The sequence below is a fragment of the Danio aesculapii genome, chromosome 1 (genome assembly GCF_903798145.1).
Source record: "Danio aesculapii chromosome 1, fDanAes4.1, whole genome shotgun sequence".
Taxonomy (NCBI): Eukaryota; Metazoa; Chordata; class Actinopteri; order Cypriniformes; family Danionidae; genus Danio; species Danio aesculapii.
In genome coordinates, this window is record NC_079435.1 from 36,637,323 (window position 1) to 36,652,978 (window position 15,656).

At 43.7% G+C, this 15,656-nt stretch overlaps 1 protein-coding gene across 2 annotated transcripts in view; it reads right to left on the minus strand.

Moving 5' to 3' along the window:
* Positions 1-3,126: 3,126 nt before the first annotated feature.
* Positions 3,127-15,656, minus strand: part of fhip1aa (FHF complex subunit HOOK interacting protein 1Aa) — a 47,736-nt gene continuing 35,206 nt past the window's right edge. For both annotated transcript variants that reach the window (XM_056459625.1, XM_056459634.1), the window contains exons 12-13: positions 6,880-6,994; positions 3,127-4,321 (exon numbers count right to left, since the gene is read on the minus strand). In XM_056459625.1, coding sequence (XP_056315600.1) covers positions 4,125-4,321; positions 6,880-6,994 — 312 coding nt within the window. In that variant the 3' untranslated portion in view covers positions 3,127-4,124. The remainder of the gene's footprint in view (positions 4,322-6,879; positions 6,995-15,656) is intronic.

Here is a 15,656-nt window from a genome sequence, read left to right on the forward strand (position 1 = left end):
ATCCTATTCGTTGTCGTGTTAATTTAAGTAAATGTTATTTTGCAGTATTTGCACACAGTTTGTGTTTTGTCTGGCACAGTTTACCTCTGTCATATTACTCTGTCGTCCCACCACTTGCTCGCTGCTGATGTGCAGGTAAAGCGAATTTGCGCTTCTAAACACAGTGCCCTCTCTGTTCAAAAAATATATCACGATTCGTTCAACATTTCTACCGGTTTGAATCGTCATATATTTAAATCGATTTTCAACCAGCTCACGATGAATCGTTGCATCCCTACCCCAGAATGGATGAAAACATTCCTAACAGATGCTATATTTCTGTAACAAAGACCTTTTTTAACATCCCATCAATTTTCTGATATATGAACTATTCATTAAAGGGATAGTTCACCCAAAAGTAAACATTCTGCCATTATTTACACATCCTCAAATTGTTCCAAACCTGATTGAGGTTCTTTCGTCTGTTGAACACAAAGAAAAATAAAATGAAGAATGTTTGGGGAAAAAAAAAACAGGCAATGGCTGCTTTTTTCCAGCATTTTTCAGAATATCTTGTTTTGGATTCAACAGAAGAAAGAAACTCATAAAAGTTTAGAATCACCTGTATGTGCGGAAATGTCCATTTTTGGTTAATTATTCCTTTCAATAACAATTTAAAATAACAGTTTGACAATGACCACAAACTTTTGAATGTTTTTGTAAATCTTACCCTACTAAAGAAAGTTAACATCGTCTGTGCTGCATAGAGATTGTGAAAAGTACCAAGAAAATATCAGTGGTGCCTTACAAAGAACCAGAAAGTGTAAGAATTGTAAAGAAACTCCAGGGTGTTGTAACACTCCGCTTTTAGACACTCACTTCAAATTTTCCAAGTTTTCAAGTGGACTATGGACTAATCCTCGACCCTTTGATTTTGACAGAGGGAGCAAATCTACTTCAAATATACAGTACAGACACACATGGCCCATAATGCAACATGATTCTTACGTCACAACAGCAGTTTGCATTCGCAATGCATAGTAGTTTCCAAGAGCACAACAACATACAAGTCAACTAGATGGAGGGAAGGGCATAAAAATGGAAAGCAGCCCAGAAGTCCCACATGTTCGTCAAATGTACTGAATAAAATGACTGTTATATATATATTGTTTACAAAGTATGTTTACTGTATATAAAACTCTTAAGGCAATGTTGAAAATGAAAGACGGTTGGAAGAGGCACTGTTTGGAGTAAGGCCATCATGGGAATAAAATCCAGCAGAAAGTGACTGTACATTCAGCAAACAATCATCGTCATGGGTTTTATTAGAGGGAAAGTTCAGCCAAAAGTGAACACTTCAACACCATTTCAGGTTCTACACTGTAAAAGTATGCTGCGTTCCACATAAATCCTCCATGTTGTCCCACCACAAATTGATTAGGCTAACTTAATCATTTTTATAAATTTAAGTGGATTGAACATAAAACATTTAAGTTGTCCAAAAAAAACCTTAAGAATTGTGTTGTTTCAACTCAAAGTAATTAATTGAAAGTAATTAGTTTGAACAAGCAGCAAAAGTCTTTTGTTGTGTGTAAACTTTATTACTTCTGAGTGAAATTTCCTCCGTTTATAGTCTGAAGAATGTTGGGGAAACAAAGCAGCCATTGACATCCATAAATATAAGTCGATGACTGTTTTTTCCAACATTCTTTCTTTGAGGTCAACAGAAGAAAAAAACATGTTGAGAATGAGTAAATGATGACAGATTTTTCATTTTTGGGTGAACAATCCCATCTCCACAATCTAATGCTATGTTAGTTACCTTTAGTTTAAGTTACCTGTTGAACAGCACTTGTCTCCACAAGTCACCTTGAAATGGCTCTGTTTAATGGCAGGTGATACTTAGGTGCTTTTTACACTAGTGTGTTTTTCGTTTTAAAATGCTTACATTTTGTTATGCTTATGCCTGGTGTCCACACTACTCTAGCATTTTCAAAATTGGTGGGTGAAGATGCCAAAGACCCTGTTTTAGTTTGTGAATGCTGGTAATCCATTTCAGTCCGTCTATGCTGAAATGGCCATATGACCCTGAGCAACTGGTAGCTTCATTAGGAAATATGTAACATAACCATACTGTATGACCACAAGCAACTAGTAGTTCAAATACAGTAGTTCAAATATACGCACATGTCCAGTGGGCATGAATGGTCAGATTTTACAGTATGTGTTTTAGGCTGTATAGTGTGGACAGAAATTGTTTATTTTTGATTTGTTTATTGTTTATTTATTTTCAAACACACAATTTTTGTGGGTCAAAGATGCTGAAAATGCTGTTTTTGTTTGGAAATGCTGTTTTTTGTTCTACATGCAGGTGGATTAAAACGCAAAGATTTGGGGCCCTAGGCGCAAAGTCTAAGAGCCCTATCATACACCCAGTGCAACAGGACGAAAGGCGTGTTTGGCTCATTTTGTTGCTATTTTCAGACCAGCGCAATCCTAATTTTTACATTTTGCAGCACATTGTTTAAATGTCAAATCTATTTGCGTCACTTTGTGGACTCATAGGCGTGCTGGTCTAAAATAGTGGTGTGTTAAAGCGCATTGTTGGCGCGTTGCTATTTTGAAGAACTGAAATAGACAGGACCATTGACCATCTAAAAGCAGGTCTAAAGTTCAGCGCAGAGAGCGTCAGTTATGTGCCGATGTGGGTTCAAACACTTCACTTGCGAGAAAACGGTTAAACAAACCATCTGTGCAAAAATAACTTTACTTTTTCTTACTCTTTACTCCTTTACTTTCATGGATAAGAAAACAGTGTTGTATGCACTCCACTGAAGACACCCATTAGCCTACATATTTAATTTTGTTTGTTAGGCCCAAAAATTTGTTTTTTAAAACAATTTCTAAATTCAGTTCTAATTTCCAGCAAACAAATAAATGAACAATAATAACGAAGTGTGGTCAAAAAACAGTTATATCCAAACACACGTCCTATTCTTATGCATATAATGATGCATATGTCTCCAAAACCTGACAGGTCGACAAATCTAAACTTGTTTTAATTAAAACAATTATAAATACGAATATAATAAGTAATACTACTACTACTACTACTAATAATAATAATAATAATAATAATAATAATAATAATAATAATAATAATGGCATTATACAAAAACAAATTGTCATGAATAAACTGACAACGCCCCCTGAGATGAGGCATGGAGGCAGTGGTTTTTATATTCATGTAGAAAATAATAATTTTTGTAACATTTTAATCCTTTATTTTTTCATTTGTAAAGATATTTGTGTATTGCTGTACATCATGTGTGTCTTAAGCGTTTAAACCTGAATAGGCCATAACTAACACGCTCTGTGCTGGACATTAGACCAGCTTTTACTTGGTCAATGGCATAGTCTATTTCAGTTCCTCAAAATAGCAACGCGCCAACAATGCACCTTAACACATCTCCTTTCTAGACCGGCACGTCCATGAGTCCACAAAGTAGCACAAATGGATTTGCTATTTAAACAACATGGCCTAAAACGTGATAGTGTCGCGCTGGTCTGAAAATAGCAACAAAAGGTGCAAAACATGTCTTGCGCCTTACTGTGCCGGGTGTATGATAGGGCCCTTGAAAAGAGGCAAAGCTATTCACAATCGCTCTCTGACTAGTCTTCTGGACTATCACATATAATTTAAGCCCTAATCATACCATTATACAACCAGTAAATGGACTGGTAGACAAAATATGCGCATGCCCAGTGAGTGTGAATGATAACATGCATTTTAGTCTGTATAGTGTGGACGGAGATCGTTTTTCTGGAACGCAATAAAAAAATAAAAAATAAAATTCAGATAAAAATGACTGTTTAAAAAGAAAACACACTAGTATGAACGGCACCTGATTTTAGGAGTGATCATTTGTGCAGCAGCAGTGGTTGCTGGGAATTAGCAGTAATCAAAATGACAGAAATTTAAAGACCATGCCGAAAGATTACTCCTTCCAAAATATTTACAAGACATTCTCAAATTAATTTAGAGGTTATAGTTCTTGCAATAAAAGCTAAAATCCATTTAAAATGTCAAAAGTTCAGAGGTTCCTGGAAACATTAAACAATAAATTTAAAAGCAGAATTGAAGGTTACTGCTCTGTGGGAAGATGAGAGAGAATGGAGTGTTCTTGTGCAATGGCTGCCAGTTCTTTCAGGAACTCAGTGAACAGAACAGTGGCATACACCTCAGTTTTGCTTAGAGGAACAACAGTTTTGGGTTGAATAGCGGAGTTCCTCTTGATTCGGTCAGCCTCAGAAGCATCTTCAGCTTGTGAATTTTGAGGATCTAGATTGAAATGGATGGGGGGAAAAATTTCAGAAACATCCTTTGTGATTTCTAAACATTCTCATTGAAAGGATTATGTCTCATTGAAATGTATACATAACAGTAAAATCAAGCAGATTACACTCTACTCTTACACTACAAAGCAAAACATCTGCTTCCCTGATACATAGTATCTGTTATGTATCTTTCCTAAAGAATCTAATGTGCTGATTTAATGCGCAAGAAGCATGAGTAGATCAATTACCACCCCAGGTCTGGTTATCCAGTGTATTTATTTTACTTGATTTTTTGCAGCAGGTGAACATCATTTTAAAGACAAAAATACCATATACTTTTATTAAAATTGTAAATTAATACCAAGACAGTGTTAATAAAGTAATTTGCGCTTTAAGTGGGAATATGAGGTTTAAAGTAAGCGATTCTGTATCCCTGTTTGCAAAATACAATATTTTTTCTTATTTGGTACAGTTTTTTTTGAGGGGGTGGAGGGGGCTTGCTTTAGTTTTCTTTCTTTTTTTTTTGCATAATACTACTAGGCAACACTGCCCATGTAAAGAAGTATACCTTATTGTTAACAATGTTAAAATTTATATTGATACTATATAATTATGTAATTTATATTTATATTTTCATCTATAATAATACGATCGGACACTATAAAACCCAACAGTCAACTTTATCAAATGAAATGAGTGTAGTTAACTCTAAATTTACTGAAAGTTAATTCTACTCATTTGGAAAGAGTTTTGACCTCAGTGTTGAAGGCAATGAGTTAATTAAATACCTCATTACTTTAACTTAAATTGAGTAAGTTCACAGTACTCATATAGATTAGTTTTTTTTTAACTCAAATGGTTTGTTGCAATCGGTTCCCTCAAATGGTTTGAGTTGCCTTAACTTATTGGCTTTTACAGTACTTAGTTGGTTTGGGTTCTCTTCAATTATTGGATTTTACTGTGCTCAAATTGCTTCATTTACTCAAATTAATTAAGTTCATGGTAAATGGTTTGTTGCAATCAGTTTCCTCAAATGGTTTGAGTTACCTTAACTTTTTAAGTTTTACAGTGTAGAAAACATTATTTGTTTTGCTTGTTGTCTTTTTTCTTTTGTACATTACTGTATATTTATTTATTGTGTACTTAATAAAAATATTAAAAACCTTCTTCTTTTTTTTCCAATGGACCCCATTTTTAAATCTTTGAAATATTTAATGCGTAAAAAAAATAACGCAAATAACACAGTTGAAGTTTTTTTTTATTTCCTGTTGTGGCCGACGTGTTTTCAGGGCCGGCGCGTCCATAGTGGCGACCTAGGCGGCCGCCTTGGGCAGCAGAATAGTGAGCGAACCCCCCGGTCCCCACATTCATCTGCTACACCCACCCCCTCCCTCATGGTCCTCACTTTCATCCGTTAACCGGTCACATTCTTTTTCACTTTTGGGTTGAGGGTGGCGTGATTGCTGTTTGCCTAGAGCACTAGTTCAGCTTGCTACAGCCCTGCGTGTTTAACGTGCAAAGAAATTTGGATAAGACCAAGGACGCGCTTTTAGAAGGAAAGTTTCAGTATAAAACAATTAATGTCGCATCACCAGAATATCAAGTGTTTCCTCCAGAGTTTCAGGCAATTTTGGGTGTTTCATTTTTAATCTTTAGACTTTAACTGCAGTTAAGGTAATCAAAAATCGCTGCTTACATGGTAGACTCTTAATCAGTATTATCTTAATCATAAAAGTGGAGTATTGGTGTCCATGTAAATGTACTCAGTGAAAGGGCCAGCTGAAGTTACAAGCTGTCAAAGACAGCCCTATTCTCTGCCTTTAAGCTGCTTCCATAACATTTCATTAAGTTTGACATGTTTCCCCCCTACACGCAACTTTTGTAAAGCATCTGCTTCACGTTGCTGTGTCAGAATCCTTGCTTGTAAAATACAGCCATACTTTAGAACACTGAGTTTAAGCAAATTTGAAGACCGCGATCGTGCGTGTTGGTGAATCTGAAGGGATCCACCGCTCACCGGGTGCGCTGTACGCTATGCGTGTTGTGTGTTTGTAGTCCACTTAGAATCCAACATGGAAATCATTTTTGTTTGTTATTGGCATTGATTGTTTGAAATTCCAATGGCACTCACATGCATTGTGTTTTTATTTCTGTTATAAATGATTAATCATAATTAATTACACAAAAAAGTGTGATTAATTACGTAATTTTTTTAAAATCATTTGACAGCCCTAATATATATATATATATATATATATATATATATATATATATATATATATATATATATATATATATAAAAAAATTTCTTTTGAGATCGTGCACTGTGTACAAGACATACACTGTGAGCAAGCTATCTACACCTGTTAAGTGCAACAGACTTCTTCAGAAAGCAAGAATGTAGCAGACAACCACTATGGGTATGTATATGAAATAAATACATTTAAAACATTAATATTTTCAACTGAATAAGCCATGCAATAAAACGGTTAAGTGTTTATTACATTTGAATACACCATGTGTTTATAAAACATGGCTGAAGGGATGTAAACATACTCTGACCTCTTAGTGAACTCTCTCTGGCCAGTAGGCAGTGCTGAGCGGCTGTGAGGAGCTCAGGGGAGTCTTTATTTTTTGATGACCATACATCTATCTGGTTCTTCACTGAAGCCAAAACCTACAAAATCAAAATGGAAAGGCAAGGGAAATGAATGAATAAACAGATTTCATGTTCCTCTTGATGCAGTGCAACGATGGCAATATTTAAAGCCATGTGAGTGATCATCACACACTGACAGTGCTATGTAGAGATACAATAGGTAAAAAATAATATAATTGGATCACTCAAACTACTTTATATAATATATTCATTTTGTCTGTTATTAGAATGCAGTGCTCCAAACATGTGAATTCTATCCTGCAAAGCTCAAGTTCTGTAAAACTGGTTCTTGAATCAAAACAGTATGTAATTCAAGCTTGAAATATGACACATTATTAGTATAGTATATTATTAGTATAGTATTAGTATAGTATTAGTATTAGTATAGTATACAGTGCCAGTCAAATGTTTTAGAACAGTAAGATGCACAATATGTTAAAGAGGAAGGAATAAATACAAGTAATTGTTCATTTTTACATTTTTATAAACATATTTTCAAATGTAATTTATTCTTGTGATTTCAAAGCTGGTTTTTAGCATTATTACTCCAATAAATGTCCTTCACTTTTGATCAATTTAAAGCATCATTGCTAAATAAAAGTTTTCATTACCAAAAAAACTTGCATTCAACTGCACTACAAATCCCGCCATGCACTTCACTCACACACCTGGCCCAGATTGCCCTTGATTAAAAACATACACAGCTGAAGCTGTTCAGGACTAATCAGATGCATCATTGCTGAGTCTTGTTTCTGTTGCGGTAACACAATGAAGCATTTTCTTGTGTTGCCATGTCTAGCTGTGTTTTTGACCCTTTGCCTTGTTTTATTGCTTCCATTGTTTTTGCTGCCTGTCCTGATCATTCGTCTGTTTTTGACAGTGTATTTCATTTAAAAACTTATTAGATATGTTGGAAAACTTTTTTTGTTTGTTTTATTATTCTAAAAAGTATAAAATACTTCAATATATGCTGGATTTTACTGTACTCTGCAGGCTTGTTAAGCAGAAGAGACTGATTTCTGGTTAAGCAGAAATCTTACTGTTCTAAATCTTTTGACTGGTAGTGTATTTAATATAAAAGTTCACTTTTTTAAATTCATAATGCTTTATCAACTGAGATCCAATCACAAGTGACACAAATGTATCAATATATCAACAGATATAAATCACAAATGTATCAACAGACACAAAATTATGCAGATGAATGCAGTTTGACAGAATTGTAAATGGCTTCAGAAGGCATTGGTTTTCACTATTTTCTTATGCATTTAAATGTACCTGCTTTAATCTCTTGTAATGATACAAAACTGGGTTAATTGGGTCAATTTATTGAGTTAGATATCTGTAAAGATAGGGGTCACACTTTATTTTGATGGCCCGTTTGTTGCATTTACAGTTTTTTACAGATGCTAGGACACATTTGTCAATACTTAGGTATTTTGCAAAGCTCTTCACACAATTCTCCTAACCGACTTTAAGCTTGGCAAAGCAGTTCATTTCACATTCAAAATGCACTACAACTACTAAAACACTTTATTCAGGTCTAAAATAAACTCATTCTTCCAGAACACTAGTAAAGGTTGACAGCCGACAAACACACTTTGTCACCCACTAAACAATGACCTAAAAAACACTAACAACATGTAGCATTACACAGTGTTTCTTGTGTAAAACAAGGACACATCTCTGTTTATAATTGCAATATATATTGTTTATAACGGCAATATATTTTACTGGAATGAATCAGACATGATTCAATATTTTATGTCTTAGACTTCTGTTGTGCTCACTGTGTAAAGAGTTTTGCAAAAGTGACCTAAGTATTGAGAAATGTGCCCTGGCGTCTGTAAAAAACGCTACGGTTACTAAAGTAACCCTTCGTTCCCCGAGGGGGGGAACGGAAATGCTATGTGGAAACTTCCACTATGGGGATTTCGTCAGAATCCAATCATCTGAAAGAGTATAAAAACGGGCCAATGAAATGCCAATGAGTTGGCAGCGTCAGCGTGCACAGCTGGCGTCAATGACAATCAGTCATGCTATAAAGACGCAGCCAGTGCCATGCTCGACATCCTTTTCTAGCTGAAGAGACTTTCACGCTCAACAGCTAAGGGACAATCGTTGTGGCGAAGGAACATAGCATTTCCGTTCCCCCCCTCGGGGAACGAAGGGTTACTTTAGTAACCGTAGCGTTCCCCTTCGGATGGGGAACTCCAATGCTATGTGGAAACTTCCACTATGGGGAAATCTATGGAAAACGCCACAACGAAAGAACCTTACTGCGTCCCTGGCGAAGGGTGTGCCACGCAGTAGAGCGAGCGCACCTACAACGCCCCGAGACACAGTCTTCCAACGTGTCCCCTGGCCCTCACTTACCTGTTCAGAACAGTTATGTTTTTCGGGGAGTCGCAATAACCCAGTAAAATAGGTTTTGATACGACAGTACGTTGGGAAAGCGTTCAGTCCCGATAGGGAGGACGCTGCGGAGCTCACCTGTTACCCAGAGGGGAGACCTGGTGACAACCTATGGACTAGCCCAGAGATGGGGAGTCCTTGCATAAGGATGGTTAGCGGGGAGGGAAGACACGAGCCTGCCCTAGAAGGGGGGACTATACCGTGGCTGAGTGAACGTATGGGATCGCCAGCGGGGATCACACATAGCAGGCACCTATACCCAGAACGCGGGCTGACCAGCGGGCATGCCGACAACGTAACGGGCCAACACCTGACTCCTCCGCTGAGTCAGGTGCTGGGGGCCTCGGAGGAACTCTGCAGGGTTCGCCAAAGAAATGGGGAACTAAACTGACAAAGCTAAAAAAGCGCACGTATCTCCGGGTTAGGGAGAGTGGCGCAGCAAGCGTGTTTCGACACCTCAACCGAATCGTTTCCTCAATCACCAAGGGTTGCCTAATACCCTTGAGGAAACCGGCTCCACTCGCAGATTGTAAAATTGCAAATGTATTGGGTGTCACCCAACCCGTAGCTCTACAAATGTCTGTCAGAGAGGTGCCGCGTGCTAACGCACAGGAGGATGCGATGCTCCGTAGTGGAGTGCGCTCTCACCCCCGGGGGACACGGCTCACCCTGGCCCAAAGGCGAGGGAGATGGCATCCACTATCCAGTGGGCCAACCTCTGTTTAGATACGGCACTTCCCATCTGCCGACCACTGTAATGGACAAAGAGCTGGTCAGAGGATCTAAGGCTCTGAGTGTGGTCCCCATATATTCGCAAGCGCGAATCAGGACACAACAATGAAAGGGCTGGGTCTGCCTCCTCCGCGGGCAGCGCTTGCAGGCTCACTACCTGATTGTTAAACGGCGTGGTAGGAACCTTGGGCACATAGCCGGGCCGGGGTCTCAGGACAACGTGAGAGTAGGCCGGCCCGAATTCTAGGCACGAGTCACTGACCGAAAATGCCTCCAGGTACCTAACCCTCTTAACCGATGCCAACACGACCAGCAGAGCTGTCTTCAAGGACAGAAATCTCAAGGATACTGAGTCGAGTGGTTCGAAGGGATCCCCACGTAGGCTCGTAGCACTACCGCGAGATCTCAAGAGGGTGTGAGAGGGGGGCGGGGTGGAAACATCCGCCTAGCACCTCTGAGGAACTGGATGATGAGGTTATGCCTCCCCACGGTGCCGCCATCCACGCATCATGATGAGCGGAGATGGCGGCCACGTAAACCCTCAGTGTGGAGCACGACAGCCTTCGCTCCACCTGTCCTGAAGGAAAGAAAGCACAACACTGATCTGGCAAGATCGGGGGTCTTCTCGGCGAGAAGCGCACCACTCAGTGAATAGACTCCACTCCAGGGCGTAGGCATGCCTCGTAGAGGGTGCACTAGCCTGAGTGATGGTATTAACCACCGCCACCGGTAGGTTACCTAAGTCTTCCTCGTCGCGTCTTATGGACCCCACGTGGAGGTTCCACAGAACTAAGCGAGGGTGCCAGATGGTGCCCTGTCCCTGAGAGAGTAGGTCCTCTCTTAAAGGGACTCGCCAGGGGGGGCGTCGCGAGGAGGGAGAGTTCTGATATCCAGGTCCGGTTGGGCCAGGGGCGCAACTAGCAAGACCTGCCCCTCGTCCTCCCTGACCTTGCACAGAAACTGCGCGAGTAGGCTCACTGGGGGGAGTGCATACTTACGCATGACTCGGGGTGGAGTCGCCATTCTCCCGGGGAAGGAGCTGCCGTGAGAGCCTGTTGGTTGCACGGTTGAGCCCATCCGGGGTGTGAATAGCAAGCAGCGACTTCAGCCGCGTATGACTCCAGAGGAGCAGACGGCGAGCGAGCTGAGACATGCAGCGGGAGCGTATACCCCCATCCGGATGGAATACGCTACTGCGGCCGTGCTGTCCGTCCTGACCAGCACGTGTTGCTCCCTCAGCACCGGTAAAAAGCGGCGCAGAGCGAGAAACACTGCCAACAGCTCTAGGCAGTTGATATGCCAATGCAGCTGGGTTCCCCTCCACAGGTCCGCAGCAGCATGCCCGCTACACACGGCCCCCCACCCCATACTGGAGGCATCTGCCGAAACGACAGCCTGCCTGGACGCCTGACCTAGGGGCACACTGGCCCGTAGGAAGAAGGGGTCCTTTCCAGGGGGTGCGGGTGCGGTGACACAGCGCAGTGACAGTCACTCGGTGTGTGCCCGCGTGCCATGCGCGTCTGGGGACCCGATCGTGAAGCCAATGCTGTAGTGGTCTCATATGGAGCAATCCGAGCGGCGTGGCCGCGGCTACGGATGCCATATGCCCCAGGAGCCTCTGAAATAATTTCAGGGGGACCACTTTTTTTTCCTGTCAAACTCTCTCAGACAGTTCAGCATTACCTCGGCGCGCTCTCGTGAGAGGCGCGCCTCCATAGTGATCGAGTCCAGCTCCAACCAGAGAAAGGAGATGCTCTGCACGGAGGCGAGCTTGCTCTTTTCTCGGTTGACCTGAGACCCCGACGGGCGGAGGTGCCGGAGCACCTTGTCTCTGTGCATAATCAATTGCTCCCGAGAGTGGGCTAAAAATCAACCAGTCATCGAAATAATTGAGCGTGCGGATGCCGGCGAGCCGAAGGGGCACGAGGGCACCCTCCGCGAGCTTGGTGAAAACTCGCGGAGACAGAGAGAGCCCGAAGGGGAGGACCTTGTATTGCCACGCTCGACCTTCAAACGCAAACCGCAGAAACTGCCGGTGGCGTGGAAGTGTGGAGATATGAAAATACGCGTCCTTCAGATCTATTGCTGCAAACCAATCCTGAGGACGAACGCATCGCGTGATGCGCATCTGCGTAAGCATTTCGGAGCGCAGCCAGTGAAGGCAGCGGTTCAAAATGTGCAGATATAGGATTGGCCATAGCCCACCGCTTTTTTTTTTTTTTTTTTTTTTTTGGGGGGGCACGATGAAGTGCGGGCTGTAAAACCCGCGCTCCATCTCGGCTGGAGGGCCGGCTCGATTGCATCCTTCGCCAGGAGGACAGCAATCTCCTCTCGCAAGACAGGGGCGGACGCAGGACTGACCCTGGTCGCCCATGAACCTGGGAGGCCGTTTAGCGAACTGAATCGCATAGCCGAGTCTGGTCGTATGGATGAGCCATTGCGATGGGCTGGCCCGCGCTAACCAGGCAGGCAGAGCCCCCGCAAATGGTCCCACCCGCACGATCGCTGACGTGCCAGCGGCGGGGCAGCGTGGAGTGAGTGGGCTCATCCGGGGAGCGCTGGGGTTCCACAGGAGAGCAGGAGAGGAGATGTTCTCGTCTCGCACTCAAACTCCAGGAGAGGGGCTGGGAGTGGAGAGAAAGGAGACCGTTCTCTCGTGCTCCATGAGCCATTGGCGAAATGCACCATTCCTGCGAGCTGGAAGGCATAGCGTCCCAGACTGGCAGTGTTCGGGCTGTCACATCCGCAGGAGGGGAAAAGTGCTCTTTCACTGAGGATTTTGATGGCGTTTTTTTTTTTTTTTTACGCCTTTAAATAACGTGCCCCGCCCTCCAGCGGGGAAAGAGCAAATTCCCTCCTCCCCAGATGGCCCGCCTCAGGGACGCTTCGCGGTCCGTTTTACCTTAGCGGCGCCCTGGGCGGGGGACGCTGGTTGCCTGCGCGATGCTCGGCGCAGCCGCGTGGCCGGAGGCGCAGGCGGGGCGGCGAAGCAAAGCTGCGGGCGGGCGTCCTCGGCGAAAAAGCAGCGGATGTGGATAGCTCGGCGGGGGGGGAGCGGTCATACAATCCCGCCGATAGAGACCTCGCCCATCGCCTCCGACTGCTCTTTCACCGGCGTGAATTCCTGGGCGAATTCACTGCCAGTGTTGCCGAACAGGCCAGCCTGGGAAATGGGTGAGTTAAGAAAGTGAACTTTGTCAACGTCACGCACATCACCAGGTTTAGCCTGAGGTGGCATTCCTGGATCACGGATGTGATCATCGTCCTTCCCAGGGCACACACAGCCGACTTTTTTTTTTTTTTTTTTTGTAAGAGCATAGTCGGTTGCGGTGCGGAGCGCATGCTCAGTCCTGGGTCAGAACCATCCTCGCGCAGCCGGGCCAGCGCCTGCGCTTGGTAGCGCTGGTAGGTGGCCATAGCATGCATGGTGAGGGGGAAGGCGCACGCAGCACACTGCGTAAGCCTACTGTGCCCAACCAGGAAGAAGGGGATGGGGAGGCTTAGAAGGTCTCGCCTTCATCCTCCACATCACACCCCTCTAATCGGTCCGGCCGCGGAGCTGGGGGATAAACCATCTCCAGAGCCACGGCCGAAGCAGCCTGGGGAAGCACAGCCGCAAAGTCTGCTTCTGGATTCGACGCCGCGCTCAAAGTCCCGGAGGGAGCGAGCGGGTTCGAATCCTCGTCAGACCTTGACAGCCCAACCTCCAAGGATGGTGAGGATGGAAGCGCACGCAGATCGGGCAGAAAAAAGTGCCCTCAGGACAGCGTGAGTTTACTGTGCACTTCCGGGAAGAAGGGGACGGGAGGCTTTGAAGGTCTTGCCTCCTCATATCCTCCACATACACCCATCTAGTCGGTCCGGCCGCGGGGCTGGGGGATAAACCATCACCAGACCCACAGCCGAAGCAGCCCGAGAAAGCACGGCCATCATGTCTGCTTTTTAGATGCTAACGCCGCGCTCTCCACCCCGGAGGGAGGGAGCGAGCGGGCTCCCATCCTCATCAGACAATGACAGCCCATCCTCCGATGCAGCGATGGACATCTGACCCCCGGTGTCATCAGGTGAGAGAGCGACCATCCCAGGACGGAGCGCTTCTCTTCACCTGAAGCTTGGATGGAGCGCGTGGAGGAGCGAGAGGTCCACGGCCCGGAGGCGGCGGATTTACTCTCACTGAAACCCTCAGATCTGCCCGAGTGCCAACCGCAGTGCGGGGGACAACTGGGGTGGGTGGCTCTTTTGCAAGAGCGAGCCGCGATCTTAACTGCGCAACAGACATGACATCAGTGATGGCATGCACTGCCCGCGAGCACCGTATTAACATGCTGGACCCCCAGACATGAAACGCTGTGCTCGTGCCCATCATCCGGGGATAGGAAACCACCGCATCCAGAAACGCACGGTCGGAGTGACGTCTTGAAAAAGACGCGCTGCACGACCGTGTTGCTCTTTTACGAAAGCTTTTTTCCTATATACAAACGGCTCTTGGAGGACCGGACCCAAAGGACGCCAGGCAAGGGAGAAATACCCAGCTCAACCATCTGCCACTGCGTATACGCGCTCTGGACCGGGAGAAGCTGCTTCTCGATCTCTCTCTGTAGACACAGGTTGGAGATACCCTCAAAGACTCTCTCAGAAGCTTCGTGAAAGGCTCTGAAAGCGAAAGGATGTCGAGCATGGCACTGGCTGCGTCTTTATAGCATGACTGATTGTCATTGACGCCAGCTGTGCACGCTGACGCTGCCAACTCATTGGCATTTCATTGGCCCGTTTTTATACTCTTTCAGATGATTGGATTCTGACGAAATCCCCATAGTGGAAGTTTCCACATAGCATTGGAGTTCCCCATCCGAAGGGGAAGTGTCAGTTACATCGCATCTATATACCAACTAATTATCATTAGATTATAAGTAGACTGTTACGGTTGGAGTTAGGATTGGGGTTGTGGTTAGGGTTAGTATAAGTTGGCATGTACCTTATAGTCAGTTAAATGTCTGTTGAAGAAGGAGTATCAACAGATATTAGGGAGACAGTCATACTCAAATGGACCATCAAAATAAAGTGTTACCGAGACAGGAATTGACTGGAAGATGATGATATTGCTAGGGCTACATGTCCATTTCAGAGCCAAGTTTCTGCTATTGCCCTGACAAAGGGAAAATCTAAATAATATTGCAAGCATTGAGTGCATACCTTTAACACTGTCTTTGTGTGATGCCACTGATGATGTTTTAGCTGGTTTGATTTAACAGCTTTTGTAATGTTATATAGTTGCAGACACAAAGGTTCCTTTCACACCACATCTCAGCGTGGCCCAAATACAATTGTTTTTATCCCCAAATCCAGAGACAATGTTCACAAGCTCTTAAATGTGCCCCATATTAACAGGTGATTTTATACTAAACTGACCTACATATTGACCTGAAAAGCTCAAAAATATCTGGAATTTTAAAAAACTGTATTGAACCTGATGATTAGCAAAAGCCAACATTGCTTATCAATAAAGTGAGAGCAGATATCTTTAAATAAAATG